Source organism: Trametes versicolor (genome assembly GCF_000271585.1).
Source record: "Trametes versicolor FP-101664 SS1 unplaced genomic scaffold TRAVEscaffold_4, whole genome shotgun sequence".
NCBI lineage: Eukaryota > Fungi > Basidiomycota > Agaricomycetes > Polyporales > Polyporaceae > Trametes > Trametes versicolor.
The window spans coordinates 3,003,333-3,029,002 of NW_007360324.1; the positions used below are offsets into that span (position 1 = coordinate 3,003,333).

General features: G+C 57.9%; 12 protein-coding genes across 12 annotated transcripts; 7 read left to right on the forward strand and 5 right to left on the reverse strand.

Moving 5' to 3' along the window:
* Positions 1-103: 103 nt before the first annotated feature.
* TRAVEDRAFT_19515 (uncharacterized protein) lies at positions 104-1,817 on the forward strand (the record flags this gene model as incomplete). Its single annotated transcript, XM_008037848.1, has 7 exons — positions 104-466; positions 507-710; positions 766-924; positions 983-996; positions 1,047-1,216; positions 1,269-1,415; positions 1,441-1,817. 7 exons carry the CDS (start codon positions 104-106, stop codon positions 1,815-1,817), a joined length of 1,434 nt encoding a protein of 477 aa, XP_008036039.1.
* A 563-nt stretch (positions 1,818-2,380) lies between these two features.
* TRAVEDRAFT_46239 (uncharacterized protein) lies at positions 2,381-3,105 on the forward strand (the record flags this gene model as incomplete). Its single annotated transcript, XM_008038196.1, has 5 exons — positions 2,381-2,510; positions 2,561-2,658; positions 2,721-2,812; positions 2,865-2,908; positions 2,972-3,105. 5 exons carry the CDS (start codon positions 2,381-2,383, stop codon positions 3,103-3,105), a joined length of 498 nt encoding a protein of 165 aa, XP_008036387.1.
* A 726-nt stretch (positions 3,106-3,831) lies between these two features.
* Positions 3,832-5,424, reverse strand: TRAVEDRAFT_46240 (uncharacterized protein; the record flags this gene model as incomplete). Its single annotated transcript, XM_008038197.1, has 1 exon — positions 3,832-5,424. One exon carries the CDS (start codon positions 5,422-5,424, stop codon positions 3,832-3,834), a length of 1,593 nt encoding a protein of 530 aa, XP_008036388.1.
* A 517-nt stretch (positions 5,425-5,941) lies between these two features.
* Positions 5,942-7,525, reverse strand: TRAVEDRAFT_146754 (alpha/beta-hydrolase). The gene is made up of 6 exons (XM_008038902.1): positions 7,145-7,525; positions 6,780-7,082; positions 6,671-6,725; positions 6,500-6,618; positions 6,150-6,443; positions 5,942-6,090 (listed from the first exon to the last, which is right to left on the reverse strand). The coding sequence occupies exons 1-6, from the start codon at positions 7,211-7,213 to the stop codon at positions 6,013-6,015; spliced, it is 918 nt and encodes a 305-aa protein (XP_008037093.1). The 5' UTR covers positions 7,214-7,525; the 3' UTR covers positions 5,942-6,012.
* A 505-nt stretch (positions 7,526-8,030) lies between these two features.
* On the forward strand, positions 8,031-9,762 carry TRAVEDRAFT_119198 (Rft-1-domain-containing protein; the record flags this gene model as incomplete). The annotated part of the gene is made up of 3 exons (XM_008038903.1): positions 8,031-8,716; positions 8,768-9,646; positions 9,702-9,762. The coding sequence occupies 3 exons, from the start codon at positions 8,031-8,033 to the stop codon at positions 9,760-9,762; spliced, it is 1,626 nt and encodes a 541-aa protein (XP_008037094.1).
* A 232-nt stretch (positions 9,763-9,994) lies between these two features.
* On the forward strand, positions 9,995-11,704 carry TRAVEDRAFT_71209 (uncharacterized protein; the record flags this gene model as incomplete). Its single annotated transcript, XM_008038904.1, has 1 exon — positions 9,995-11,704. The coding sequence occupies one exon, from the start codon at positions 9,995-9,997 to the stop codon at positions 11,702-11,704; it is 1,710 nt and encodes a 569-aa protein (XP_008037095.1).
* Positions 11,705-12,064: 360 nt separating this feature from the next.
* On the reverse strand, positions 12,065-13,517 carry TRAVEDRAFT_46244 (uncharacterized protein; the record flags this gene model as incomplete). Its single annotated transcript, XM_008038198.1, has 2 exons — positions 12,065-12,745; positions 12,834-13,517. 2 exons carry the CDS (start codon positions 13,515-13,517, stop codon positions 12,065-12,067), a joined length of 1,365 nt encoding a protein of 454 aa, XP_008036389.1.
* A 366-nt stretch (positions 13,518-13,883) lies between these two features.
* TRAVEDRAFT_46245 (uncharacterized protein) lies at positions 13,884-15,489 on the forward strand (the record flags this gene model as incomplete). Its single annotated transcript, XM_008038199.1, has 3 exons — positions 13,884-14,765; positions 15,048-15,107; positions 15,172-15,489. 3 exons carry the CDS (start codon positions 13,884-13,886, stop codon positions 15,487-15,489), a joined length of 1,260 nt encoding a protein of 419 aa, XP_008036390.1.
* A 274-nt stretch (positions 15,490-15,763) lies between these two features.
* TRAVEDRAFT_118605 (MFS general substrate transporter) lies at positions 15,764-17,770 on the reverse strand (the record flags this gene model as incomplete). Its single annotated transcript, XM_008038905.1, has 11 exons — positions 15,764-15,845; positions 15,901-16,017; positions 16,077-16,159; positions 16,225-16,448; positions 16,511-16,583; positions 16,645-16,710; positions 16,767-17,021; positions 17,083-17,291; positions 17,347-17,417; positions 17,480-17,555; positions 17,617-17,770. 11 exons carry the CDS (start codon positions 17,768-17,770, stop codon positions 15,764-15,766), a joined length of 1,410 nt encoding a protein of 469 aa, XP_008037096.1.
* Positions 17,771-18,569: 799 nt separating this feature from the next.
* On the forward strand, positions 18,570-20,766 carry TRAVEDRAFT_19519 (uncharacterized protein; the record flags this gene model as incomplete). Its single annotated transcript, XM_008037849.1, has 6 exons — positions 18,570-18,612; positions 18,695-19,026; positions 19,178-19,258; positions 19,314-19,753; positions 19,818-20,058; positions 20,113-20,766. The coding sequence occupies 6 exons, from the start codon at positions 18,570-18,572 to the stop codon at positions 20,764-20,766; spliced, it is 1,791 nt and encodes a 596-aa protein (XP_008036040.1).
* Positions 20,767-20,876: 110 nt separating this feature from the next.
* TRAVEDRAFT_64263 (RNA polymerase II-associated protein) lies at positions 20,877-23,092 on the reverse strand. The gene is made up of 8 exons (XM_008038906.1): positions 22,625-23,092; positions 21,985-22,202; positions 21,814-21,925; positions 21,737-21,763; positions 21,464-21,683; positions 21,268-21,410; positions 21,134-21,210; positions 20,877-21,080 (listed from the first exon to the last, which is right to left on the reverse strand). The coding sequence occupies exons 1-8, from the start codon at positions 23,019-23,021 to the stop codon at positions 20,976-20,978; spliced, it is 1,299 nt and encodes a 432-aa protein (XP_008037097.1). The 5' UTR covers positions 23,022-23,092; the 3' UTR covers positions 20,877-20,975.
* Positions 23,093-23,436: 344 nt separating this feature from the next.
* Positions 23,437-25,664, forward strand: TRAVEDRAFT_64264 (translation initiation factor eIF-2A; the record flags this gene model as incomplete). The annotated part of the gene is made up of 4 exons (XM_008038907.1): positions 23,437-23,512; positions 23,575-24,116; positions 24,262-25,482; positions 25,506-25,664. The coding sequence occupies exons 1-4, from the start codon at positions 23,482-23,484 to the stop codon at positions 25,662-25,664; spliced, it is 1,953 nt and encodes a 650-aa protein (XP_008037098.1). The 5' UTR covers positions 23,437-23,481.
* Positions 25,665-25,670: the final 6 nt, after the last annotated feature.

Genomic DNA, 25,670 nt, shown 5'->3' on the forward strand with positions numbered 1-25,670 from the left:
CACGCTGGAGGACTGAATATTGGAAACGCCGGAGAACAGGTATCTTCTCAACCTTTTACGCTTCAGCGATGATTTCAATAGTCACCAACCTTATCAGTACGACATGCATGCGGCGGAATACGAGATGAACATCAGACTAGAGCGCTTGCGTGTTTTAGAAGCCCTTTCGGCTCGCGACGTTGCTGTAGGACGCCTCGCAGAGGCCTGTTCGTCGGTTCGCGAAAAGGCAGAGAAGATTCAAGATCTCAGCAACGAAAAGGAGAACCTAGTCAAACAGCTAGAGGTCATGGCCAGTGATCATAGGCAGCCGGGAAACGACGGCCCTAGCAGCAAGAACGTAGCGGCGCCCACGGAAGTTCGCAAATTGGTTGAATGCATGCAGACATTGGAGAATAAGTTGGCATCTTTAAACATGACGGAGAATCGCCCTCCCAACGCGAGAGAAGACGTTCAAAATGAATATAAGGTATTTAACACAGTTTGCATGTTTTGCTCGCACTGACAAGCCTCTCGGCCACAAGCTACTGAAGCAGAATATCGAGACCACCGTGAACAACGTTATGAAGACCTTACGCCATGGCAGTCACGGGACGGACGTCCTGAGGGACGCCACAAACGGTAGCCCTGCAAGTGTATATGCTACGCCAAACCCGCTCAGGGACTGCGATAATCTTGAGTCCCCTTGGACGCCTGTTGAGGGGGAACGGGTGGTATGCGTTTAGCTACATTCTGTCAACGAGTCCTTATTTACCCTCATGTTGGCAGCCTACGCTCCCCACGGCCACGACTACCGAGAAGATTCAATCCCGATACGCTGTTCTGGCGTCTCTCGCTCTTCCCCGCGGCATCCCGAACGATGCGCTCACCCCCATCATCATCCCCTCGCCTTACTCTGTGCATGACTTCATCAGTACGACAGGCGGCGTAAGTTCGCTTGCGCTGTGTTCTATCGTATATCGACAACTGACTGAAAAACAAACAGCATCTGCGATCTCAGTGCGTACATTTCGACATCATACGCACGATAATAACGCGCATATATCTAGGATTGGAAATTATCGCATCTTTCAACAATCCACCACGACGTGGTGCCCAGAGCGTGAAGAGCATGGCTACTACCTCACACCCGCCTTCAAATGCAGCACGAACCCTCGCGTTACTACTGCACACCGATGGTCCGCAGTCGACCTCGCTGCAAAGCTAGACAAACCGACAGGTACGAGCTCTAGCGTAAATCTCGTGGTCGTCCTTACACGACTGTCGAACAGAATGCTTCTTCAACAAGGACGGCAATTGGTACTACGCTGGAATTTACCAGTCCTTTCGCCTTGAGGACCTCTGCTCGCAGGAGTGGGAGTGCCTGTCTCCCGAGGCAAGTCATGCTACCCTTCGCGCACTGAACCCTGATGTCATCGGTAACATACTACCAGACATCTCAAGCGTTGATCAGAGAGACGCTAGCTGGGCGCAAGAACACCTCTCCGCAGAACATCTACGAGACCGGGCAGCTCTATTCGGCTGGCGCGCTCAAGGCCGCCTGCATCGGCCTCCAGTGCATCGGCTTCAACGACGTCCTCTACCGTGGGCTACTCGAGCACGCCGCACACTGCACCCAAACTGGCAAGTGGCGGGTGGTCGGGTACGGCGGAACCGGCGGAACCGGCGCCGGAGGTACGGGCTTGGGCATCGGCACTGCATGGAACGTCAACCCCAACGCGAACGCCGGCGCACACTCTCCTGGCGGCATCGCAGCAGTCCCTAGTGGCCTCTCTGGTGGCGACGGTGTCTTGTCTGGAAGTCTGCTCTCTGCTCTCTGAAGTTCTGCGCATCACCCTCGGGCCTCTGCCTATGATCTTTGTCCTTTGTCCTATGAGCTGAGCAGGGTCTCTCCAACTCCCATCACGCGCTCTACATCCACTGTATATCTGCATCTTCACTTCTGGCTCGCCGGTGCGTTTTCGCCCTCAATACCTGGGGTTGCATCAGGACAGCTATCGACCTCCTGGATTGAAGACGTTCAGAGATTCTGTCATTGTATCGATGCCTTGTTTAACAAATGACTACTGTTTCACGAGTATGCCAGTGGCGTACGATGGTGCGAGGACTCTATCGGGGCTCACTTCGCAACCACAGGCCAAGTGTATATGACCGATGATCTCTTACAGTTCTATAACGTTGAGGACGCCGACGCCGACTTTTCTGAGTCCTCAAGATTATAAGCCGCTGCAAATCTCAGACAGACGTAGGATTGCCACATGTGTCAATTGGTCAGCGAGCTATTCGCTCCGCTCTCAGTGAAGAAGGGCAATTGCAACATTGGGATACTGCGCTGCTGGCACAATCGATGTTGCCAGCTCATCGCTTCTGCTTCCTGCTTCCAATGTCCTCCATACTACAGCTCGCCGGATATGCCCTCGCGCTCTATGTCGGTTGGCGACTTCTCCGTTGGAATTTATACAAGTCACCTCTCGACAACATACCTGGGGTTGCAAATCACTCTCTCATCGCAGGTAAGCCATCTGAACCCCATGACGAATTCCACTGACCGTCATTCTCCTAGGGAACATCGAAGCAATGTTTCACCCACGCGCCGGGTGGGCCTTCGTGGAAAAAGTCATCGAATACGGGCGAGTTTCCACCATTCACGGATCTTTCGGGGTAAGGGGAGGAAAACCCAAACCTACTACTCTTCACTAAACGCCGTTCCCACCTTCACGCAGACCAAGGTGCTGTTCACGTTCGACCCGCGAGCTTTCCACGCTATATACGTGAAGGATCAAGATGTATACGAGGAGAGCGATATATTCATTTCGTATGATCATGTTACATGTATGTGGCCTCGACTGTCACTGACATGTTTACAGGATCTTCGGGCTCTGCCTCGGTCCTGGGTTGCTTTCCACATTGGGTGAGCCTAAATTGTCAGAGTGGTCCTTTCGGTGTGCATCGGTACTAATAATGATTACTCCAGGGGAGCAGCACCGTCGGCAGCGCAAGATGTTGAACCCGTTATTCTCGGCCAAACACTTGCGTGACGCTGATCTTCACGAACATCGTTCACAAGGTCAGGGGATCTGCCCCACTTCTCGCGGTCACGTCTACTAGCATATGCTATGACTGACAACCCATCCAGCTTGAGAATGCAATCAGCTCTAGAGTGAAGGATGGTGCCCAGGAGCTCGACGTTCTCAACTGGATGGGCAGAGCCGCACTCGAAGTGATTGGGCAGGGCGGCCTGGGGTATTGTTTGACCCCTACCGAATGTCGCGAAGGCGTCGCTGAGCATCGTAGAGGATCGCCATGAGTAGTTCTGGTGGTAGCCGATGGACGGGTGCAGAGACATTGTGAGAGACCGCCCTTGAGAACATTCTGAGGTCGAGAGTGATTCGCGGTTAGTTTGCGTGCGATGACCCGGATCCGAGGTTGCGTGTGGCTTGACGTGGGCCTGTCGCAGATGGCTACTATGCACCGGCTATTATGAGCGCACTAGCGACATACTTTTCAGAGCTCACCTAAAGGGCTCTCGTCAGAACTAGGACGGTTATGGTTGTGAACGTCTTTCTCTAGGGCAGCCGTGTACGACTCCGACCTGCTTGTGTGAGAGTCTGAGGCAGGATGATCATGCTGTGGCTATAAAGCGCCAAAACTGTAACTTCGGGGTGGGAAACTGGTGCGAACTGCCGCGCGAGGCGACGTGCATTTCGTTGATCTTAACGTGAACGTTCAACTGCTAGTGAGAGGTCATTGATCGAGTAGTAGAGGCCTGCATATAAATTATGTCTGTACATTACCAGAGACATGATACAGCACAATAATCAGCAGCCTTTTCTTCTATACAAGGACCACCCTGTCGACCAACTCTTCAAAGCGGGAGAGGAAAGGTCCAGCAACCTCTGCACAACGCCGAGCGTCCGTACTCACCTCGCCAACCCGCGTAGCGATGACCCAGCTCTGCAGGGTACCATACAGCTCCAGCCGACCAAGCCGACATCCCTCACTGTCGAACTCCTCGAGCAGCCTCCCCAGTCTCCCCAGCTCATTCACCGCACGTTCCTCACACGCAAACCCACGCGCGACATCAAGCACCCAGCAGAGCGTGAGTTCGCGCGATGGCGGTCTATCCACCCCCTCCGAGGCGCGCACGAACCCCCGCGCAAAGCGCACCTTCACCGAGTCCGACATACCCCCAAGCAGCTCCAGCCGCCTGAGCGCACGCGGCAGCTCGAACGTGCCCGAGCCCACGTCCCCCGTCGAGCCCGCCCAGGGCCGGCCCCACGCGCTGCGCTCCAGCGAGGGCGGGAGACGCGGGAGGGCCACCGCGAGCGCCGCAACCTCCGATTCCGGGCCCGTGAACGCCCGCAGGACCTGCACGGGCGCGTCGTCCTCTGCCCAGTTGCTCCACAGCGCGATGTCGAGGCGCTCCCGCTCCCGTTCCCGGTGCTTGTCCGCCGTCTTGGGCGCGTGCGCGTACCCGATTATGTGTATGCGCCCGGTGTGGAACGTGCGCCCCACGTAGAGACGTGTGAGCGCGGGGACGATGTTCCACGCGGCGACGGTCGGGGACGCCAGGACAGCACGGAGGTCTACGCGCGGGAGGGTGGCGCGGAGGCGGAGGCTGTCGGGCGGGGGCATGTTGAGGTGCGCGAGCATGTCGGTCATGTACCCCGCGGAGCCGGCGACGGAGAGGCGGTGGAGGCGGGGCATCTTGTCCTGTGGCGGACGCTCGTTGAGCCCGGTGGGTGCAGAAATGGGCTCTTTGGGATCATCGGGCCGGAAAGCGAGGGTTTTCAGGAATCGGCAGCGGCTCAGTGTGTCGCGGAAGCGGTGCGCGTCGCACACTGGCCCTTCCACGTTCACAATCAGGTGCTTCAGTGTTGATGTTGCGCACATGTGAAGCGGGAATGAGGATAGGATTTCCAGGTGGCGGAGTGCCGGGAGCGGAAAGTCCGATAGCGGATGCACTACCGTCCGCGTTGCGGCGAGGAAGGGAACGTCGCAATCGTACCGAATATCTGAGAGGGCCGGCAGACCGTCATTGAGGAGGCCTTCGAAAGCCTGCACAGCAGCTTCGCCCACGAATCCGAGTATCGACAGCTGCACAATGCGTGACGCGTGAGGTGCAAGCAGTCTGCACTGGGTCTGCCCCATGAATATCACCTGCAGTTTGATTGGGCGGGGGGATGATAGGTTGAGACAGTGCATGACCAGGCCAACGGGCGTGTAAGGCGCGATCTGGAGTGTTTCCAGTGTAGACACCCAGTACTCGGGCGTGGCGAGCAGAAGCAGGCGCCAGTGACGGCAAACGTGGGCAAAGTAGATGTCCTGAAGGCGCTGCTGAGCATCGCAAAGGATAGGCCCGAGTAGTTCTGGTGGGAGTCGATGAATGGGTGAGGAGGCATTGTGTGCGGCCGCTCGTGAGGACATCCGATTCGGAGGGAAGGTCAAAAAGGTACGTGTCTGAAGTGATAGTTCGCAGATCGCTCGTAACTTGGCGTCGCTTGGCGGTACTAAGTATCTATACTTTGGCTGCTATCAGAGTTCGATGGCTGTGAGCAACAGCCAGCTAGAACTCACCTGGGGTTTGGAGTCAAAGTCGGTGTGCTGCTGCGGTAGTACGATACTTTTTCTCCTTCGAGTCACTGGAATTCCCACGCGAGGCACGGGCCATTTGCAGGCTGCACCCACAACCAAGCGAAAGCCTTGACCAGGAGTGGGTTTAGGCTGTGGGTTTTCAAGAACATCTCCCTCGCCCTCCTCCGGAATTCGAAGGGTTTCTCGAGAAGGCTTAGGAATGTCCTTGTAACTGTTGTAAAATCTAAATTGATCAGTGATGTGAAAGGGAGCGCCGCCGTGGGCACCATTTTTGAAGCTGACCGAGCAGAGTCAACGAACAAAACGCTCGAGAGCGTGCATAATAGTCTGCATACTGTTATATACATTAGGAAGCTATGATACAATCCAGAGGTTAGCAATGATCATCATGTGTCGTAAGTCTAATCGTTAGAAGCCCCCTCAGTGAGCGAGGCCGCGGGCCCCGCATCCCATCGCGGACGCGTTACGGTAGTTCCCAAATTCCCAGTTGAAGCAGTCCTGCGATACGGGCACCTTCAGCACCACACACTGATTGAACAAACGTGAGTCGCGCTTACCACACAATCCTCCTCGCTCGAAAACGCGGGCACGCTCCGCGGCGCGCCCTCCTCACCCCAGTCGAGGTCCTCTTTGGACAGGATGCCGTCGATGAGCGCCTGGATGCCGTGGTGCACGACGTTCGCGCTCCACCCCAGCTTCGAGACGGCGTCGTAGCGAATGACGCGCCCGAGGTGGCAACGTGTCTCCAGCGCAAGGCCGGCGATCGCGCAGGAGGAGCTGACTCCGGTGCAAGTGCCCATGGGGATGGGGTCACCCGTGTTGTAGACGTGCGTGACGTGCTGGGTGGAGGGCTGTGCGAGCACTACTTAGTCGTGGTAAGGGACGTAGAGAGGTGGGGAAGACGAACAGGAGATGGGAGGTGCAGGCGGGATGCGGCGAGACGTTCCGCGGGTGCTTCAAAGGCGACCACTGGGTTCCCGAAGGTCACTCCGACGAGAGAGGCTAGTGCGCCCCCAAGTGAATGGCCTTCATGCACTCGTCAGCAATTGTACAGCGCGATGTATAACAGCGGACTGACCGATAAACCAGATGTTAGAGTTAGGGTACATGTATGTGACGTTATTATACAGATTCTAGCGACATGGTAAGTCTCACCAGGATGCTCTCTGGCTGCGTGTGCTACTTACGACGCCGATGGAGTAAAACAAACTATCTTCCGCAAGGCTCTTCTCTAGACAGCCTTGGTCGCACTTATATCCGCCCTCATAGCAGTCGCAGACAGTACTCCACGTGGGGCCAACGCGGGCGCAGCAGCATGAGAACAAGAGGTTGTCGTTGTACTTGTCCTTGCGTTGCGTTGGTCCGCCGCCACCAATAGGCCACACTAGCGATGTCCCCTTGACGGCGATAATCACGGTAGAGTTGTCCGGAGTAGCAAAGATGTGTCCCCGGAACCCGTCGGCGTCAGGCTCCCATCCAAAGGGATAGCTCTAACGTGGTCGGCAACGTCAGCGTCGTTCATGAACACCCGTGAAACTCACGTGGGACTCACATTGTTCCAGTTGGGTCCGATGTCATACCAATCCTTCTGCTTAGGCTCCGTGTATGCGTTGTTCGCCATCTTGGCTAGGAGGAGCAAGACCTCTCTGTCCTGTACGTCGGGCCCATCTACCTCTACAGGGTCCCATGGCTCGCCGTGTCGAAACCGTGCGGCAGCAGCAGAGAGGGGCTTGTGTACCGTTGTGGGTGTTGTCTTGATTGAGAATGTTTCCGGGCGGAATCCAGAGGTCGGCTTGACGTCCGAGAACACAACTCTTTGATTATGGGCTGAGAGAGCATGTTCGTGCCGTAGCTCGAATTGTAAAGCAGTCTTATGGGGTATAAGCCAGGAAGCTAGCAGATACTGCAAGGCATTCGGCAGAATATTATAGAGCATAGTAGGGAGCTGCGGATGAGATGGTCGCCGTTCGAGCACAAGAGCCACGCGTGACGCCACCTTGCCCAAGCATGCCCCGCTTATGTCAGGCGTCACAGTAGCTCACGGTCATGTGACCGTGACCGAACTGGTCACTCTCCGCGCGTGGCACAGCCCAAGCCAGCGTGAGTGTCCTGCTGTCTTCTTGTCTTCTACCACCACCACCACCACCACCATTTCTAGTTATTCGACATACTCATTCCGAACAGCGTCTGATTGCATCAAATGTACGACTAATTTTATCGAAACATGCTCGTGCTTACTTTTTCTGAACAAGACTATTCCGATACAGAATTCATACCCGGCGGTTGCCCTCCAGTCATATATCATACTGGACACATACCGATACCCATGTACCAAGGTGGTAATACTAGCTCTCTTATCAGCAAGGGCAATAGAAGCACGTACTAACAGCGTACATATTGCTTCATAGGCTATTAGATCTATCTGAGTTGCTGCAGCCATGGCCACTTCTAAATCCTCCCTACTCTCGGCCACCCTTGCGTCTGGATCGAGTCTAGTTCTACTGCAGCTATTCTCCCGGATCATCACTTTTGTCCTGAATCAAGCTCTCGTTAGGCTCGTTTCTCCTCAAGTCTTCGGCACTACGTCTATCCAATTTGAGCTTCTACTCTCCACCATCCTGTTCCTATCTCGCGAGGGCGTTCGGAATGCTCTACTCCGCGCACAAACGAACACCCAACATTCACCAGATGAAGCTACAGCAAGGCGTCTCATCACCAACGTCTCCCTACTCCCAGTCTTGCTTGGCGTACCTACTGCGGCCTTCTCCGCGTTCGCATACCTGGTCATGAGCTCTTCGATAACTTCCTCGCAGCCCCATTTCCGCACCAGCGTCGTTCTCTATGCTCTCGCTGCCTTTTCCGAACTGCTATCTGAGCCCATGTACATTCGCACCCAGAACGAACTCAGATTTCAAGTGCGGGTACGAGCAGAAGGGACAGCCGTGGTACTGAAGACCGTCACCACCTTTCTGGTCCTAGTTCGCGCCCCCGAGGATTGGGCCTTGGTCGCATTTGCGCTCGGGCAGACTGCGTACGGTCTGACCATGCTCCTCTCCTTTACGGTAGCCTGTCGTGACAACCTTGACTTTCGTCCGAAACGAGTCACCGTTACGAAGGCGGATCGGTACGTCCCCTAGCTTGAGATCTAGCAACGGACTAACACCGTTCTCAACAGTACGGATTCCCTATTCTTCGAGCCTGCTCTCTTCAGACTTTCTGTCGCCATGACTGGACAGTCGGTTGTCAAGCATTTCCTGACCGAGGGCGACAAATTCTTGGTCTCCCGACTAAGTCCTTTGGCTGACCAAGGAGGATACGCCGTCGCAGCTAATTACGGCTCGCTCATCGCCCGGATTGTGTTCCAACCAATCGAAGAGACCGCACGCGTCTTCTTCTCGAAAACGCTGCCTTCTCCATCCTCCGACTCGAAGGCCAAGGAGCAGAAGGACGCTCTACGCACGGCGGCCACCGTCCTGCTCACCCTCCTCCTCGCTTTCACCCACCTCCTCCTTCTCGCAGTCACATTCGGCCCCCCATACCTCTCCCTCGCCATCTCTCTCGTCCTCCCGCGCAAGTATCTCGCGACCTCCGCCCCCGCGATCCTCCACGTCTACGTGTACTACATCCCGATGATGGCCTTTAATGGCGTCCTCGAGGCCTTCTTCGCCTCCGCCGCCTCTCCCGCCGACCTTCGCGCGCAGAGCCGCTGGATGCTCGTTTTCTCGGGGGTGTTCATCGCGGCCGCCGTCGGCCTCGCGCGCGGCCTGGGCATGGGCGACGCGGGCCTCGTATGGGCTAACGTCGCCAATCTGACGCTCCGGGCCGCATACGCGTGGGCCTTCGTGCGCAGGTTCTTCCGCGAGCGCGGGGCGGCGGATGCGGTGGGGTGGAGGCGTGCGGTTCCCCCGATGCCGGTCTTGGCGGTGTTTGCGGGTGCGGGCGCGCTGGTCCGAGGGAGCAGCGCGGCGTACGCTCACGTCCCGCTCAACTTGATCGCGCAGAAAGGTCACTTAGCGACGGGTGTTGCTTGTATATTGGGCTGCTTGCTGACGTGGTAAGCTACTCCGAGTTCACGCGATGTACAGTTGAGCCCTAACACGATCCACTAGCGTTGTGTTTGAGAGGAAAACGGTCATGCAACTAGTCGCGTCGTTGCGGAACGCTCGGTAATTCGTGTATTTACTTATTACTCCTAAGCAGCTCCCTGCGGACCGTATCCGCCGACCTGCGGCGCCATGTGATAAGTTGATCGGGCGTGTGCCACTGCCAGGAGTGGGTGAGGTACACGTACGTTACGAGGAACGCTCGCTCAATGAAACCACGCCCACTACGATTTCCACTTCCAGGTGAGACGTCCAACAATATCGTTCTAGCCGTATGGTCTGCTTATATGGCATAGCAGATGAGTCTCCCCGAAGGCGTTTCGGAGCTGCTAGCGAGCTTGCCAGAAGAGGATGCGGACGTGCTTCGCGTATCCCAGGACAAAGAACAGCTCCTGTCGCTAGCTACCGACAGGATCGAGCACTACGCAAGCCACATTCAGACCCTGAACGCACTCAGAAACCTTCTAGCACCCATTCATCGCCTCCCTGCCGAGATCCTCATGGCGATCTTCTACCGATGTCGCCGGACCGTCGCGGATATTCGTCTTGCTCACATCTGCAGGCACTGGCGCTCCCTGATCCTCGGGATGCCCCAGTTCTGGGCCGCCATGCTCGGACATTTGCAATTCCACCCACTTGGTGACCCCAAACTCGATCGCAGATATCGCAGGCACTACAAAGGGCTCCTGCAGCAGTGCCTCGAGCTTTCCGCGCCACGTTTGGTCAAATGCCGTGTCGTGCTGCTCAGCGGTCCAGAGTGTCGCACGCTCGCCCCCCATCTCGACAGGCTGACTGAGCTCTCGGTGACGTTTTTCTTCGGACACGCAGTGTACGACGTTGCCGCGATCCTCGTGCGGGGTCTACCCAACCTCGTGACTCTGCGCTTAGAAGAAAACGTTGCGATTGCAAGCTGGGAGGACCTTCCTTCTCTGGACAGCTGCCCCCTCCCAGTGCTCCGCCGACTGGATATTCCGGGCGATTGGCCGCTGTCTCGCTTTATCACGAGCTCACTTGAAAACCTCGTATTACGCCCCGGGGACGCGCGATATGACATCGATGTTGACGATGTCATTGACGCGCTGGAAAGCTCGTCCCTCGTGTCCTTGACGGTGCACTATGACGGTGCGATCGATCTCTGGGACCGCCTTCTCGTCCAGGAGAAGATTGTACGCCTTCCTCGCTTGCGCAAGCTCTCCCTCATCGGAGAGCTCGACCTAATCGAAACATACATATTACCGCGACTGGCCCTGTCTCCCTCCGTCCATATTTGCCTCTCTTTCCCTCAAGCGACTGAACGGTGGCTCGCTGCCAGTGACGTCGCTCGCCACGCCACCACTTTGCGCGTGCATCTGCCTGGCTTAGCATCAATCACGCGCCTCTACCTCGGGAACACGCGCTCGCAGGGAGGCCGCGTCAAGCTGCTCGGGTTCGCCGAGCAGGAGGACGGTACAGACGCTGCGCGGCTCGACATGGGCAAGTGGCACACCCGGCCGTCCGCCGTCCTGGAGATGCTCGACTTCGTCGCTTCTGCGCCGGTGACGGCCCTCGCGGTCAGCTTGTCCCGTCCGACGCTCGCCGAGCTGCAATCTCCGGGCTCAAGTGGCCGCACCGCCGTCCTGGCACTACCCCACCAGCTCCGGCGGCTCGAGCTGCTCGTGCGAACCCCGCTGGACACGAAGCTATGGTTTGCGAGGTCCTTCTTGAACTTGTGCGCGAGCGAGCAGGCAGGGCGGCCCTCCTCGGAAGAGTACGCGCTGTGCTGGGTGCTCCACATCGAGCGTGGCCGCGAGGCGTTGGTACAGGAGGAACTGCAGGCGTTGGAAGACCTCCTGATGGAGTCGCCAGGATACAGGCTGGGGCGCCTGGAGCTCTACGGGACGATGGCGCAGAGTGGGCAGATATATACGAAGGCTGCGGAGGTGCCCACGAATCGTGCGCGTTGTGCGGAGCTCGTTGGGCCGTTCACGGCGCGCCTTGGTGCGTTGGTTGGACAACTGGTCATCATATAGTTGCAGTTTGGAAACCAAGGATGTCGCCGTGGAGCGATCGAAGGCGGCGCGAAAGAGTTCGGTGGCAAGAGTTCGGAAGTGCGTTAGTTAGCTACAGTGACATCGGAAGCGATAGACATAGAAGCAGGCAGTGTGTAAATCTCGAGACAGGCAACATGAAGAGGACATAGTGCGGATACATACGTGCATGGAATCCAAGAGATACACCTTCGGTTGGATATCACAGCCTTTGTGCTAGTGCACTTCGTTCTGCTTTCCGACGAGTGCGCAGCAGTTTGAATATGCAGTAGCTGTATGTCTCTACTGATTATGAATGACGAGCTGACGATTCTGGCAGACTCCAGTTGCATCGCCTGTCAATCAATCTTCCTGCTCCCTGGCTACCTGCGAGTGCAGTGAAGCCAGCATCTCCGCGGAGACGGGTTCGCAGCGCGCAAGAGGGGAGCTGCAAGCCGGGGTCGATACTCCGACTTGGGATAAATGTCGCCCATCCGTGGAGTAGTGGCAGCTTCGCGCGCGCCGCCGACCGTTCTTTATCCCCAAAGAGGCCAGCTCTTCATCATCCCGCATACTCTGCTCGTGCTGCAGACGGGATCGGAGGGAGATCAACCGCGAGCGGAAGTCTGTGAGCGCATTGTACACCGACATGTCAGCTCCGTGCCCTGAAGGAACGAAGCTGGGAGGTGTTTGAGGGGGAGTGTGCAACTCGGCCACCGGAGCATATTGCATGCTGGACGAGGTGGCAGGAGGGACGAGGGCCGAGCACGTGGAGTCAACAGGGGTGTGTATGGAATATCCGCAGGTTTCCGTAGCGAGTCTAGCTGAGTCGCTGCTCGCGGGGATAATCTCGTCCGAGACCACTGGACCCTGCGATGACGGGGAAAAGACGGGCGCCGACGGGGTCACTGCGTCGCATGCCATGGCGTCCCCAAGTCCTCCCCCGTTCGCATCTGGCGGCATCTCCCGTAAAGCTGCTTCTGTTTTCCTAAGCATACTCCGGACAGCCCAATCTGGGTACAGGCCAGGCGGGTAGCCTGCCGCCTGCGCGACCCGTTGCATAGGAGATGAACCATCCGCAAAGGAGGGGGATACAAGTGGTGGAAAACATGGGATAAACGTGCTCACGAACTGTGTCCAACAGGAGGGCCCGCGCATAACGACGCAAGATCCAATCTAGTGTCGGCGCCGGTCGGTACCATTTGTAAACAGGGATGGGTTCCCGAGGGCGAATGACTAGCCCGATACCCATCGGCGTCGGTAGGGGCGAGCTCGAGAGCCAGTGGGGCGAAAGAAGGATCGGATCGGAGTTGTGCCCGAGGCTGTTGGGGAAGGTGCTCCGGAAATCAGACACGGTAGCGTCGAGTAGCAACTTCTGACGGGAGTGCTCCGAGCGATAGGAAGTGGGGTCGGATAAAACCGATACCTTGTCCGTCGGGAAAACGGGAGCAGCTTCTGCGGTTGAGAACGGTGGCTGATCCTCCTTCAGACCAGGATCGATACCGGGGCAGTATGTCCAACGCGCTGCAGCTATAATAAGCTCGAGGGCGGCCATGCACCTGGATCTGTTGTTTATTGTGGACAACGACCAGGAGACAGAGGACCCGTCGACGAAGATACACGTTATCGTCTGCTGTCTGACGTCGAAGACGACCTCAGCCATCAGCGCAAGCGGCCACGCTGCCTTGTCCAGAGCGTGAAGGTCCTTGGGGTACGGGAAATCAAACCCCTCCTCTTGCAAGGCCTTCAGCGTGTCGAGTTGTGCGCGGAAACAGGATGGGAGAAGCGGGGCATTGCTGCCTATGTGCGCCGGCATGGTGCAACCGAGCAGTATATCATGATGGTCGATCAGTGGAGGGATCACTCGAACGAGCATGTTGTTGGATGAGTGATGGTAAGTACTTGGTCAGATCCGCGGATCAAGGATGATGAGTATAGGCTCAAATGAGGAGTGGAAAAGAAAATCCCGCCGCACTTGTTTGTGCCTGTTATGCAGTACCCCCATCAAAATTGCCATACTTATCGATTACGACTCTCTTCTGCCGACCACATTCATACATCGCAGAACTATTCACCAATACATCCGCGGACTACGAGAACCTAGATCCACTCTCTCTCTCTCGGAGCTCCCAACTCACATAACACTGCCTCGCCTTGTTTCCTGTCAGTCGATCTCCTAGATATGGGTGAGATTCAACAAACACCTTTACCTCTTCAAGTTCCTCAATGGCCCGTGATTCCTTACGACGTCTTCATCGAGATATGCTCCTTCCTGACCATTCACGAAATCTCTGTGCTGGCGTTGATCAGCAGGATGTGGAACGAGGCAGCGACGATCGCGCTCTACGAGCACATAGACCTCTTCCAGCCGCGTGCAATATGGTGTTGCGTCAAAACCCTATCGCTACCTCCGGAAACGACGTCCTTCGCACGCGACCTTGCGGTCTTCCCCCGATCCATTCATATCCGACGCCCTCTATTCATCTCTGTCACCCTAGAAAGTGAGACGGCTCTGGGCGAGATGATGCAACAGTTGCTTCCTCGCTTGATCAACCTCCACTCGTTTTCCTGCGACCTCTCCTTACCAAATGTCCCGCGGATTCTCTTACGGACCACGGAGAGCCGCAGGGTGCCCCTTCGCACGTTAGACCTGCTCATAGCCGAGGACTACCGGCCATTTGATCAGGTCAGCGAAGACGATTTCGGCCTGAAGGACGTCCCTCTCGACCATTGGCCTGCTCTATCATCCCTCGGGGTTCACATCTACTCCAACAGCAACGCCCCCTATGACGAATTTTTCAAACATACGGTATTGCACTCTCAACACCACCTTCGAGCTCTATCGCTCTCCGTCAGACCTGAACTGTTGGTGACGGTTTGGGACGTTCTCAGCCGTATACCCGTGTTCAGGTGTCTAGAGAAACTTCAAACCTCGCTCCCCGTGAAGTTCCTGTTGCTCCCCTGCTTTACTCAGGCACCCCGCCTAAAGTCGCTTAACATTCACTACTTCGGCTCGACGACGGCGTGGCCCCCTTTTCAAGAAACCGACTATCGCGCTTTGGAGGTGCTGTCGTGTCCTGCCAGGGCCTCCAGGCACGAGACACATGCACTAGACGCATTCCTGCCGAATGTGTCCCAAGGGCACAGCTGACCGATTCACACTTTACGCTTGGGCGACTCCACATACGGACGATATCGTGGTACATTCTATCCGGCCGGCGGGCTGTGGGACAACGATGCGCCAACCGCTCTCGCGTACATCGCGCGTTCCGGAGCTCCTATACGTCACCTCGGCATCCACGTACCCGAAAACGCGATAGACAGTCTAACTGCACCCGATATCAAGCCGCAGCTAGCGTACCTCGAGAGCCTCGACCTGCTCATCGAATACTCGGGGCTCCCTGACGTACGTCCTCGCGGCATGTGGCAATGCCAATCGTTCCTTCTGACCTACTATGCCTACTGAACAGCTCGACCCGCTGAATCTCGGCACAAGGCTCATTGCACACCTTCCCCGCCTTCATACCTTCCTCCTTTCGGATGGCCCGCTGAAATTGTGCGGGGGGTTTCGACACGCGTTCCCGTGGGCCGGAGACGAAGCACTGCAGCGGCAGGTGCTCGCGGACTTCGACAGACGATCCTCGGTCCTGCGGCGCGTTGCGTTCACGACCGAGTTCGAGTGGGAGAAACGGGCCGACGGACAGTGGCACGCCTGGGGACATGTCGTCCCCGAACGTCCGTTATTACCGCTTGGCCGGTACAAGGAGAGGGTCGGGCTCGACGAGTAGGGCTCCACGTCAGACAAATTCCGGTTCGTTCTTTATAGCTGCAGGCGTTGACCAACGTATATGTGTAAGTTGTCGCTGCATGCTCCGTGATGCGCCAAGACGTGGCGCTCCGCTATCCTTGCCGTCCGTGTTTCATGGTATTGTCCATTCATGTACTCTATAGAATGATACAGCTCCCAGACTCTTATGGTCGTACTTTTTCTCGTAAACACATGGCATGACCCCAACCCAGGGAAGAGAACCGAGCGCGCAGGACGACTGCTGCTCATCGACATCAGTTGTCGCGGACCGTCGAGTACCCGACATCGACCCAAGCGCGCATACGATCGCCGTACTTGATCGTGAGAAGGAACATCCTAGAGGGAACGTCAGTGGGCCAGTAGGCAGTTAGTACGTAGGAATGCAACGTACCCGAATCCTAGCCAGGCAATGGCAGCGAATATGGCCCCAGTCGCGGCGACACCGACCGCGTTTATGAGCGGGAGGATGAATGCAGTGACACAAGCGATGATCATAGCACGGAATGAACTAGTATGTCTGTGTGAGCAACGGTGGCGAGAACGATTATGCAGCGAGACGCCGCTCACCCGCTTGCAGCCATGGTCTCCGCGCTGCGCGAGTGCAGGATGTCCACGTAGTATGCGGACGACGGGGACAGAACGATATCGACCTGTCATGCGCGAAGACGTGTCAATGAGACAGGTCTCTACAAATTTGATAGATGCAGACACATACCCCGATGCCATTCATGAACAGCCAGACGAGGTTGAGCACGATCCCGAGGGTCCCGGGGACGAACTGCGTCGTCAAACCAGAGAGGAGCACGGACATCGGGACGAACAGGCCCGCGCCCCAGAGACTGGCCCGGAGGCGGTCCTCTGGGATCCAGACGCCCCCACGCCGCTTCCGCCATGTGACGACTACCTTGTCGGAGAGACGGCCTGCGAGCGGCGCACCGACTGCAATATTGGCAGCCCGTTTGTCAGAAGAGGTCAAGAGGAGGGGAATGGAGAAGCCTTACTGATGTTGCCTAGGCCGGCGGGAAGGAAGAAGGCGCCAATGATCGCTTCGTTCGAGATGTTGTATTGCTTTCCCTGTCGGTTTGGGTTCAGCATGCGAAGCGTGAGAAGCGTGTCGGCACGAAACATGACGTACGATGGTATACGCGAGTGGTATCATGAGCACGAAGTCAGTGACGAGCGCCGCCGTCCCCGCCAACGTCTGTGCGAACATGATCAGCTATTGCGTTGCAGCGAAAAGGAAGCAGAACACCTTACGATGATGAGGATGTTCGGACTACGCAGCAGGGCCAAGCTCTTGAACGGATTCAGGAAGATGGGCTTCCTGTGTTCCTCAGTTGCTCCCCACTTGCGGATTTTCTCGGGGTCGAGTGTCTCCGGAAGCCAGAGGTACACAGGGACCAGAGCGAACAGGCCCATGATGAACAACCCCCACTGGCCATAGCGCCATGAGTAGTAGTGCGACGCAATGCCTCCGCATAATGGCGCAATTGCGGGCCCGAAAAGGGATGCCTGCGGAGCACGGGGTGAGTCCTAGTGAGTCAGTCGAGGGCTACGAGAGAGACAGACGTACTCCGAAGAAGATGCCCATGGCAGCACCTCGTTCTTCCAGCTTGTAGATGTCGCCGATAGCGCCGGCTCCGACCGACATCCCGCTGGACGCGCCGAAGGCTTGCACGACACGCCAGAACATGAGCGTGGGGACTGTTTGTGACAGGGCGACGCCCGCAGAACCGATACATAGACACGGCAGTGACATGAGGAATATCAAGCGGCGTCCATCTGTGCTCAATGTCAGCTCTGCGACCTGAGCGAGCAGGTCAAAGCGGATGCGTACATGAGCCGGAATATGTAGCCCATAGTAAACTGCCGGCCGACGCTGTAACCAGCGACAGGCTCACCGCCAAGCTAATTGTAAGAGTGCGAGTGAGCAATTTTATCTCTCCCAGGGTTTGCCTGAAGATGCGTACCTGACGACTTCGCCCGTGGTCCCGAGCTCACGAGCAATTTCTGGTATTGATGGAATGAAAGAGCCTGACGCCAAAACTGTGGGATGCGCGGTGAGCCTGTGCCATATCAAAAGCACGATCTACCGGGCAGGACCTACAAGGAATAACAGCGGCCCATGCGATCAGGGAGACGATGACCCTTTTTTGCGCCCGCGTGAAGCGTTGGTACATCTGTTCATGCTTCAAGATCTCCGGGTCGGTAGGTGCCGAAAGCGCCTCCGAGTCCAGCAAAGGACTCTGTTCGGTATGCATCCTTGCGCAGCTTTAGTCGTGTGAACCGTTAAACAACACGAACGACCAGGGCCAGGAGCGACGCTTTTGTGCGAAGTGCTGGCGACTCGCAAGAGGAGGGGGGCGAGAGTGTGGGGAAAGCCAGATAACGCCCTTAAGTATTGCGATCGAGTCAGAAGGGCGCCTCCGGGGCGGCTAAGCCACAAGATAGTATGTATGCTTTGCCCTTCGGGCCGCATCTCTATCTTCAACTTAGTAAAATTTCAATCGGCGCACTGTAAGTCCGTCTACAATCAAAGCAAGGTTGAGCTGCACGATGTAGACCATTGTATGACAAGGACTGCCTTCGTATTTTGAGCAGACTTTTCGCTCGGACGGTCTTCTGCAGTACGCACTTTTGCCGGCCGGTGGCAGGCTGATTTCAGCACAGCCTCCGATCCTTCAACCGTTTAGCAGCGTTTAGCGCGCCGACCTTATCTCGAGTCTAGAATTTACTATGGGTGAGCAGCGGCGGGCACCGAGTGTTCCTTGTTAGTATTTACGCTTTCTGCTCACCTTGGAGTGTCAAAACAGAAGGCGGTGGGTGGCCAGGTCAGGACTAGTGATCGCCGGCGCTTCCGTGCTGAGCCACTTGAGCAGACTCGTCCGGTCTAACCACATGGCGACGAGGTCATGAGTTATGGAAGGATAGCATACCTACCCCATGAAGCCGTTATCATTTGAGTATGTCGCTGCTGGATGGGAATGTGCTTACAAATATACAAGGTTCTTGGAGGCTCGTCGGACTGGCCATCGTGACAAATGCTCATCTCCGCTGCCGATGCCCAGGCTCCTCACTGCTCTGCAATGCAGCCTGTCAAGGAGTATGTGAACCAGCGACGAGCGAGCATAAGGGCCACGGAGATTTCCCGGGTGCGCTCTGTTTCCTGAAGGCACCGGATGTAGTATGTACGAGGCTAAGCGGCGACGAGGCGCAAGCTCGTGGGCGCGCGGGATTTGCCGAAGTGCCGAGAAAGGAGATCAGGGTATGTACTTCGTTTTTCCTGGGTTCCAACGTCGATGGAGTCCTGAAGGCGAAATCAGGCTGGCGACCCAACCACCAATGGCCGCGCGGGGGTCATAGGGCCTGGACCATTCGGTCTCCGACATGGTTCAGCAGGAGCGTGGCGACTCCACAGTTCCCACATGCTGTTACCGGCGAAGGTACAACATGCGACATCGTCATTGGTCTCGGCACACGGGCAAGCAGGAATGGCAGGGCCGCTTGTGTAAAACTGGTAAGTGCGTCATGATCTTCCGTGGAATGCGACAAATTGTACTCGCCAGGTCCCCGAGCGGCTGATAATCCAGATAAATCCGCCGAGGGGTCGTCCGCCCGCCGGCTGCCTCGGACTGCTCCGTGCCCTCTCTGCATGCGCCCCCGACTAGATGCTGTATCGCCTCCCGTACGACGTCCTCCTAGGGATTTTGCGGCAGCTCGGGGCAAGGGACGTGGTGAAGCTATGCGCGGTAAGCATGCCAACCGCAATATACGCACCGCATCCCACTTGACCGACTCTCGCAGACGTGCAGAGCCCTGTACAGCCTGATGAGCGACCGCTCGATATGGCACCACGCGCTCTCCCGCCTCCTCCTGCGCTACCCACAACCGCAAATAGCCCGACGGCTCGCAGTGCTCACGGCGGAAGAGCTGAAGGCGCAGGTGTTGCTCTCCGCACAGCTCGACAGGCTGTGGCACGGGTCCGACTACAAGCCGCGCCTTGTCCGGAACTTCCACTGCGACAGCGCCGTCGAGCACGTCAACCTCGTCGCGGGCGGGCACTGGGTCGTGGTGGTGCTCTACGACGGGTCGCTGCAGCTGCACCAGCTCGGCGCCGAGGTCCCCGCGGTAACCCTGTCCCACTCCTTGACGGAGGACGAGTCGGTCTTCTACCTGAGTTCCCGCCAATCGTTCACTGACGACCACGAGGACCTGATCATCCTACAGATGGGCGTCAGATACGAGTAAGTGCCCGTCCCGCGCGCCGTCGTGGAGGGTGCTGACCGCAGCGATCGGTGTCTGGCGCAGCCAGTGCAACATATACGTGTACCACATCGAGGTCGTCGGCCCGGCGCCGACGTTCGTCCTCGTCGGCAAGATATCCGTGAACGGGTCCGTCTGGTGCTGTGCGTCCGGGGGCGGATACCTGGTGTACGGCCTCGAATCCGGGGGCGGCGACATGGTCCTGCATTTCTGCCTCGTCGGTGCCGACGCGTCCGACGGCTCGGGCAGGATCTCGCAGGTGTCGATGAACATCGGTCCGTGGTCGGTAAGTCGTCATCTCCGCCTGGTGCCCCGATCCACTGAACGCTCGGCTCTGCAGGCAGACGAGGACTTCTCGATATCGGTCCTTTCCGACCGCCTTCTCATGCTCGCGTACCACGGCGGCCTCTCCGTCTACGAGATCCCCGCGCCCGCCGCCCCAGACATCGCCGCAGCGCGCCCCGTCCGCCCTGTCTGGAGCCGCAGATGCGACATCGGCGCGGGCATCTACCGCATCTCCCCCTTCTCGTGGGACGCGCACCGGCACCCCGTCATTGTCGCGGGCACGCGCGCGCTGCACGTCCTGCGCGTGCGCCCGCACCTTCCGCACCTCCCGTATGGGGCCGTCGACTACCGCGAGATCCCGTATCCGCTCGCGCCCGGGCCCACGGGAGAGCTGGGGCACGTCGGGCTCGGGGCGGTCGGCCTGCGGCGGGCGATCTGGGACTGCACGGAGGCGCGCAACGGCGCGCTGCACGTGCACTTCCGCACGTACTCGCTCCCGCGCTCGATCCTCGACCTCGCCGAGGACGATCCGGACTTCGAGGAGGGCGAGCTCGGCGTGCACGGCCGCCTTGGCTCGTTTACCGTGACGCTCGACCCTGAGGAGCACCTCGTGAACCTGTGTCTGGAGGAGGGGTCTGGGCGCGTGTGCCTGCTCTTGAACAACATCGTGACCGGCGCACGACGGATATGCGTCATCGATGTTGTGTGATGCCGACCCGGATGTATACCGACGATTTGTTAGGAGATAGAGCAGGCAGGGCCAGCTCCAGCTGTGAATATTCAGATGGCTCGTCATACCAATGTCTTCTTTGTATATCCCACGAGAATGGATGCAATTTGCTGTGATGGTATAGAAGTACAGAGCGAAGAATATAAGAGCACATACAGAGTAGACAAAGCGGTAGGCCAGCAAGGCCCTCAACTCTTCATGAGGGACGGCTTGTTGGTGCTCGTCCACTGGTCTAGAATGCGCCAGAAATGCGCCAGCACGGACTTGTCGATGTGCCGACGGCTCGGGTCGATCTACAAAGCGAGTTGGATCACTTCTAGAGGGTGCGCCATTCAGTGCGGCTCACCTTCAGCTCCGTCACATTCCAGTCCTTGATCTTCGGGTTCGGTGGGTCGTGTGTCCATGAGAAATAGATGCCCTTAACTGCCGTCGCGTAATTCATTGAGCTCCGTCGACGCTCCGGAACGGACCAGAACGCACCATGATGGAACAGCGTCTTGGGCTCCTGCCACTTGTACGGCCGGAACTGCCACGTCTGCCCGGTCGTCATCACACAGACCACCCGGTCCCATGCGTCTGCGCCGAACTTGGCCAGGGCCTCGGCGCTGTCAACGACGAAGTACCTGTGACGCACTTCTCAGCAGTTGCCTCAGCGTCGATTACGGGCATGTCAAACCTTGTCTGGGTCTCTGTTTCCCGGCCCGATGAGTCAATGGTCGTGCGCTTGCGGTATATCGGGATGACGTCCTCCGCGCGCGCGTTTCCTTCGGAGACCGCGCGAGCACGGGCCTCTTGCGAGGGCTCGAACACGGCGTCCTGCAGGAACCGCCGCACATTGTACATCGTGATCAAAGACGTCGGGGACGATGAGATCATAATGATCGGGTATTGGTTGCCTGAGAGTCCAAACGTTAGTACGGACCCAACACAGGTCTCATTGAGTACGTACGAGCTTTTCGGGCTTGCAATTTGGGATCTGTTCGGCGTGAGAACGAGCAGCGTGGCGCACAGCAGGTCCGTGCTTACCAGGAGTGGTGGGCTTCGAAGACCAACTCGAGCTGCTGTTATTTCTGGCATTCGCGGCCTCTTTCATCTTCTTGAGCTTGTCCGATATAGCCACCTTGACAGAATGGAAGTTCTGCAGGAACGCGTTATCGTCAGCTACAGCACTTGAGCGGAACGGCCAAGTGCACAAACGTTCGGCTTGATTCCCCGCAGCACAGTGTTCCTGTCTTGCAGTTCGATCTCGTTCGCTTTGATTTTCTTGACCACCGCTATGTCAGCGGTGTCTGCGACATATTTCCGCTTCAGCGGGCTCGAAGTTGCATCAGCCCCTTTGGAGAATGACGACGTCGATGGTAGGGAAGTTGTAGCTCGTGATAGCGGCGGCGTCCCCGGTGGCGTCGTAGATTCAGCTGTGAGTCGTGTGATATGTCAGTTGATTGAAGAGTATACGCATGTATGGCAGGCATAGAGTGAAATGGAGGGAACACCACGCGCATGGGCCCTGCGTCCCGCTCTAGGAGAGGCTTGGAGAAGTGCCTGAGCTGGACTTTGGTCGATGGCAGTAAGGCCGGCCCTCCAACGTAGATGCTCAAAGGAACACGTTCCAGGGGATGAGTAGAGGCCACCCGATCGCCAATTGGTAGCATACACATACACGACGCGTTTCGCGAAGCGTACACGCATCTCGTTCTACGAAACACACTTGGCAGGCGTCCATAAACCAAGAGTCCAGTCCAGGCTGCAGTCCAAGCTTGTTCCAGACCAGGCTCATGGGCAATAATAGTACGTCGTACAATGACGCGCAAGCAGGGCAGGTGGAAACAAGACTCACCTTCTGCAGTAACAAGTCCTGACAGACTCTGTGTCTTCTCTTCCAACCAGTCCGCCACAGCTTTCCGTTCCGTAACACTGACGAATCCCACCGTGTATCCGTTCTCGCGGACCTGCTTCATGTACTCCGCGCCCGACGCGTCGCGTAGAAGCCATGCGAGGTAAACAGCACCGAGAGTGAAGAAGTCCTGTGGGTTGCTCTGAGGGTCTGTCGCGCTGGTCCCTGGCTTTCGCAAGCGTGTTGGAGAGGTCTTTGGAAGGCTGACGCTTGGCGACAGCACTATACCCGTGGCGGCGGAGAGAGACGAGACAGGTCCGACATCGTTCGCAAAGGTCACCGTTGTTTTGGAGGTTATCGCCTTTCTCAGAGCAAGCAGCGAATCTGTCTCGGAGCTCATGGTGGTCCAATTGCGAGTTCGGAGGGCTGCAGGTGAACGAAGATGAGGACCAAGACCAAGACGAGGTCAAGGTCGGGGAGGACGTCGGGAACCAGCGCTAGCCACGCTGAGTGACGTGACGTGACCCCGTGTAACGGTATTCGCACAAGTTAACCCTAACCCCAAAGTGTCTTGAGCCTTAAGTCGTTTCAGAAATCATCGTTCAGCGAGGTCTGCACAGGCTGAAGGTGCAACTTCACAGAGAAATGCATTCAACGAAACGCATTCTACCATCGAGTGGGGGAGAGGAAGGCGTAAGGTATTAACGGCCGGCGCTCAACCAGGCATCCCCGTCGGCTTACGTCAGCCCCGCCACCATTTTTTGGCGATGCCAGGCTGATTGCGGGCAAGCCACGCTCACCTCCGCCCGCCACCCCGCTGAAGCATTAACTTGCTTCTCTCACCTCCTCTTGCGTCCAAAATGGCCTCTCAACCCTCCCAGCAGTACGCATGTTCGTTCTCCCCGCTAGTCTTAGCCCCGTTCTTTGTGTATTGACCGAGACATCCCCTGCAGACCGCGCACAGAAGAGCACCAGTCTCGTCGGTGGCACGCCCGACTACAAGTCCATCGATAGCTTCCAACCGCCAGACGTACCCGCTCGCACGTATAGGTACAGCTCCGATGGCCGCCTCTTCGCCTACGCCATCCCCACCGGCGTGCGCATCTACCAGGCGGAGAGCGCACAGCTCCTCCAGGAGCTCTCTCTCCCCAACATCGTCGAGATCAGCTTTTCGCCCCGCGGCACGTACCTTTCCACCTGGGAGCGGCCACTCAAGCTCGAGGACGGCGCCCAGCACAAGAACCTTCGCGTCTTCTCCTCGTCCACCGGCGAAGAGCTCGTCGCGTTCTCGCAAAAGTCGCAGGAGGGATGGGAACTGCAGTACACCATCTCTGAGTCACACGCCGTACGTTTAGTCGGCCCAGAGATCCAGGTGTACAGGCCGGTGGAATGGTCCAAGGGCATGGTGGACAAGCTCAAGGTTGAGGGAGCAACGTCTATCACGCTCAGCCCGGGTCTGAACCCGTCTCTGGCGGTGTTCGTCGCGGAGAAAAAGGTGTGTACCTCATTTCGTTTCGTCCCTTCTACCCCTGCCCCCTCCCGCCATCATCTTACAATGCGTGGCTATCTGGAGCGGAGCGGAAGCAGTCGCGGTGCCCGCTAAAGCGTGCGGGATAGCCAGCTGATCGGTTTTTCTGTAGGGTCAACCTGCCACTGTGAAGATTTACAGTCTCACAGCGCTCACAGGAGCGCCGACGTGTCAAAAGACATTCTTCAAGGCCCAGCGTTCGCAGATCAAGTGGAACACGCTCGGCACCCAGGTCCTCATCCTGACCCAGACGGACGTCGACCAGGCGAACAAGAGCTACTACGGCGAGACCGGCGGGCTGTACCTGCTGAGCGCGGCGGGCAACTTCGACTGTCGCGTGACCCTCGACAAGGAGGGACCCGTGCACGACATCGCGTGGAGCCCTAACTCCAAGGAGTTCGGTGTCATCTACGGATACATGCCGGCCAAGACGATGCTGTTCGACCAGCGTGGACGCAGCCTGCACGACTTCGGCCCCGCGTTCTGCAACTTCATCTCCTTCAACCCGCAGGGCCGGCTCATCGCCATCGCCGGGTTTGGTAACCTTGCGGGCAAGGTCGATATCTACGACCGGCGCACGCTCACAAAGGTCACGGTGATCGACGCGTCGAACACCTCCCACTGCGAGTGGTCGCCCGACGGCCGCTTCCTGCTCACCGCGACGCTCTCCCCGCGCCTGCGCGTCGACAACGGGATCAAGATCTGGCACTGCACCGGCCCACTCGTGCACGTCCAGCCCATCGAGGAGCTCTACCAGACGTCGTGGCGGCCGACGCCCGTCGACGCGCTGCCCGCGTTCCCGCAGGCCATCCCCCCAGCGCCCGCCCCCTCCGCGAGCGTCGAGCAGCACGCGGTCATCGCCAAGCCCGCGCCCAACAGGCTCGCCGGCGCGTACCGCCCCCCGGGCGCCCGCGGCCTGGAGGCGTCCACCGCCTACAAGCGCGAGGACGACGCGCCGAGCGGCGGGTCGACGCCCAACGGGCGGTTCAGCCGCAGCCCCGCCCCCGGGCGGTTCCAGAACGGGAGGAGACATGTGCCCGGGGCGCCGACGTCGCCGTCGCCGGTGCGGCATACGGGTGACCAGGACCGCCGTGGGCGGAAGAAGAAGGGCCCGAAGGAGAACAAGAAGGGCAACGACGCTGCCCCGCCTGCGGCCGCCGCCGCCGCGAACGGGAACGGGGAGGCGAGCGTGCGGCCGTCCATCGACATCCCGCCTAATGGCTCTGCGGAGGCTATACAGGCGGCAGCGACGAACGGGGAGGTGCCACCGACCCCCGGCGGGGACAACGGGCTCGACCCGACCGCGAAGAAGGTCCGGAACTTGAACAAGAAGGTGCGTAGGCATGTGCTTCGCAGAGTGCTGGACGTCGGTTGACGGTGCACGTGCAGCTCAAGGCCATCGAGGACTTGAAGGAGAAGCAGAAGAAGGGCGAGCGGCTGGAGGCGACGCAGCTCAAGAAGATCGACACCGAGGCGGAGATACGCAAGGAGCTCTCGACGCTCGGCATCTCATAGCGTCCT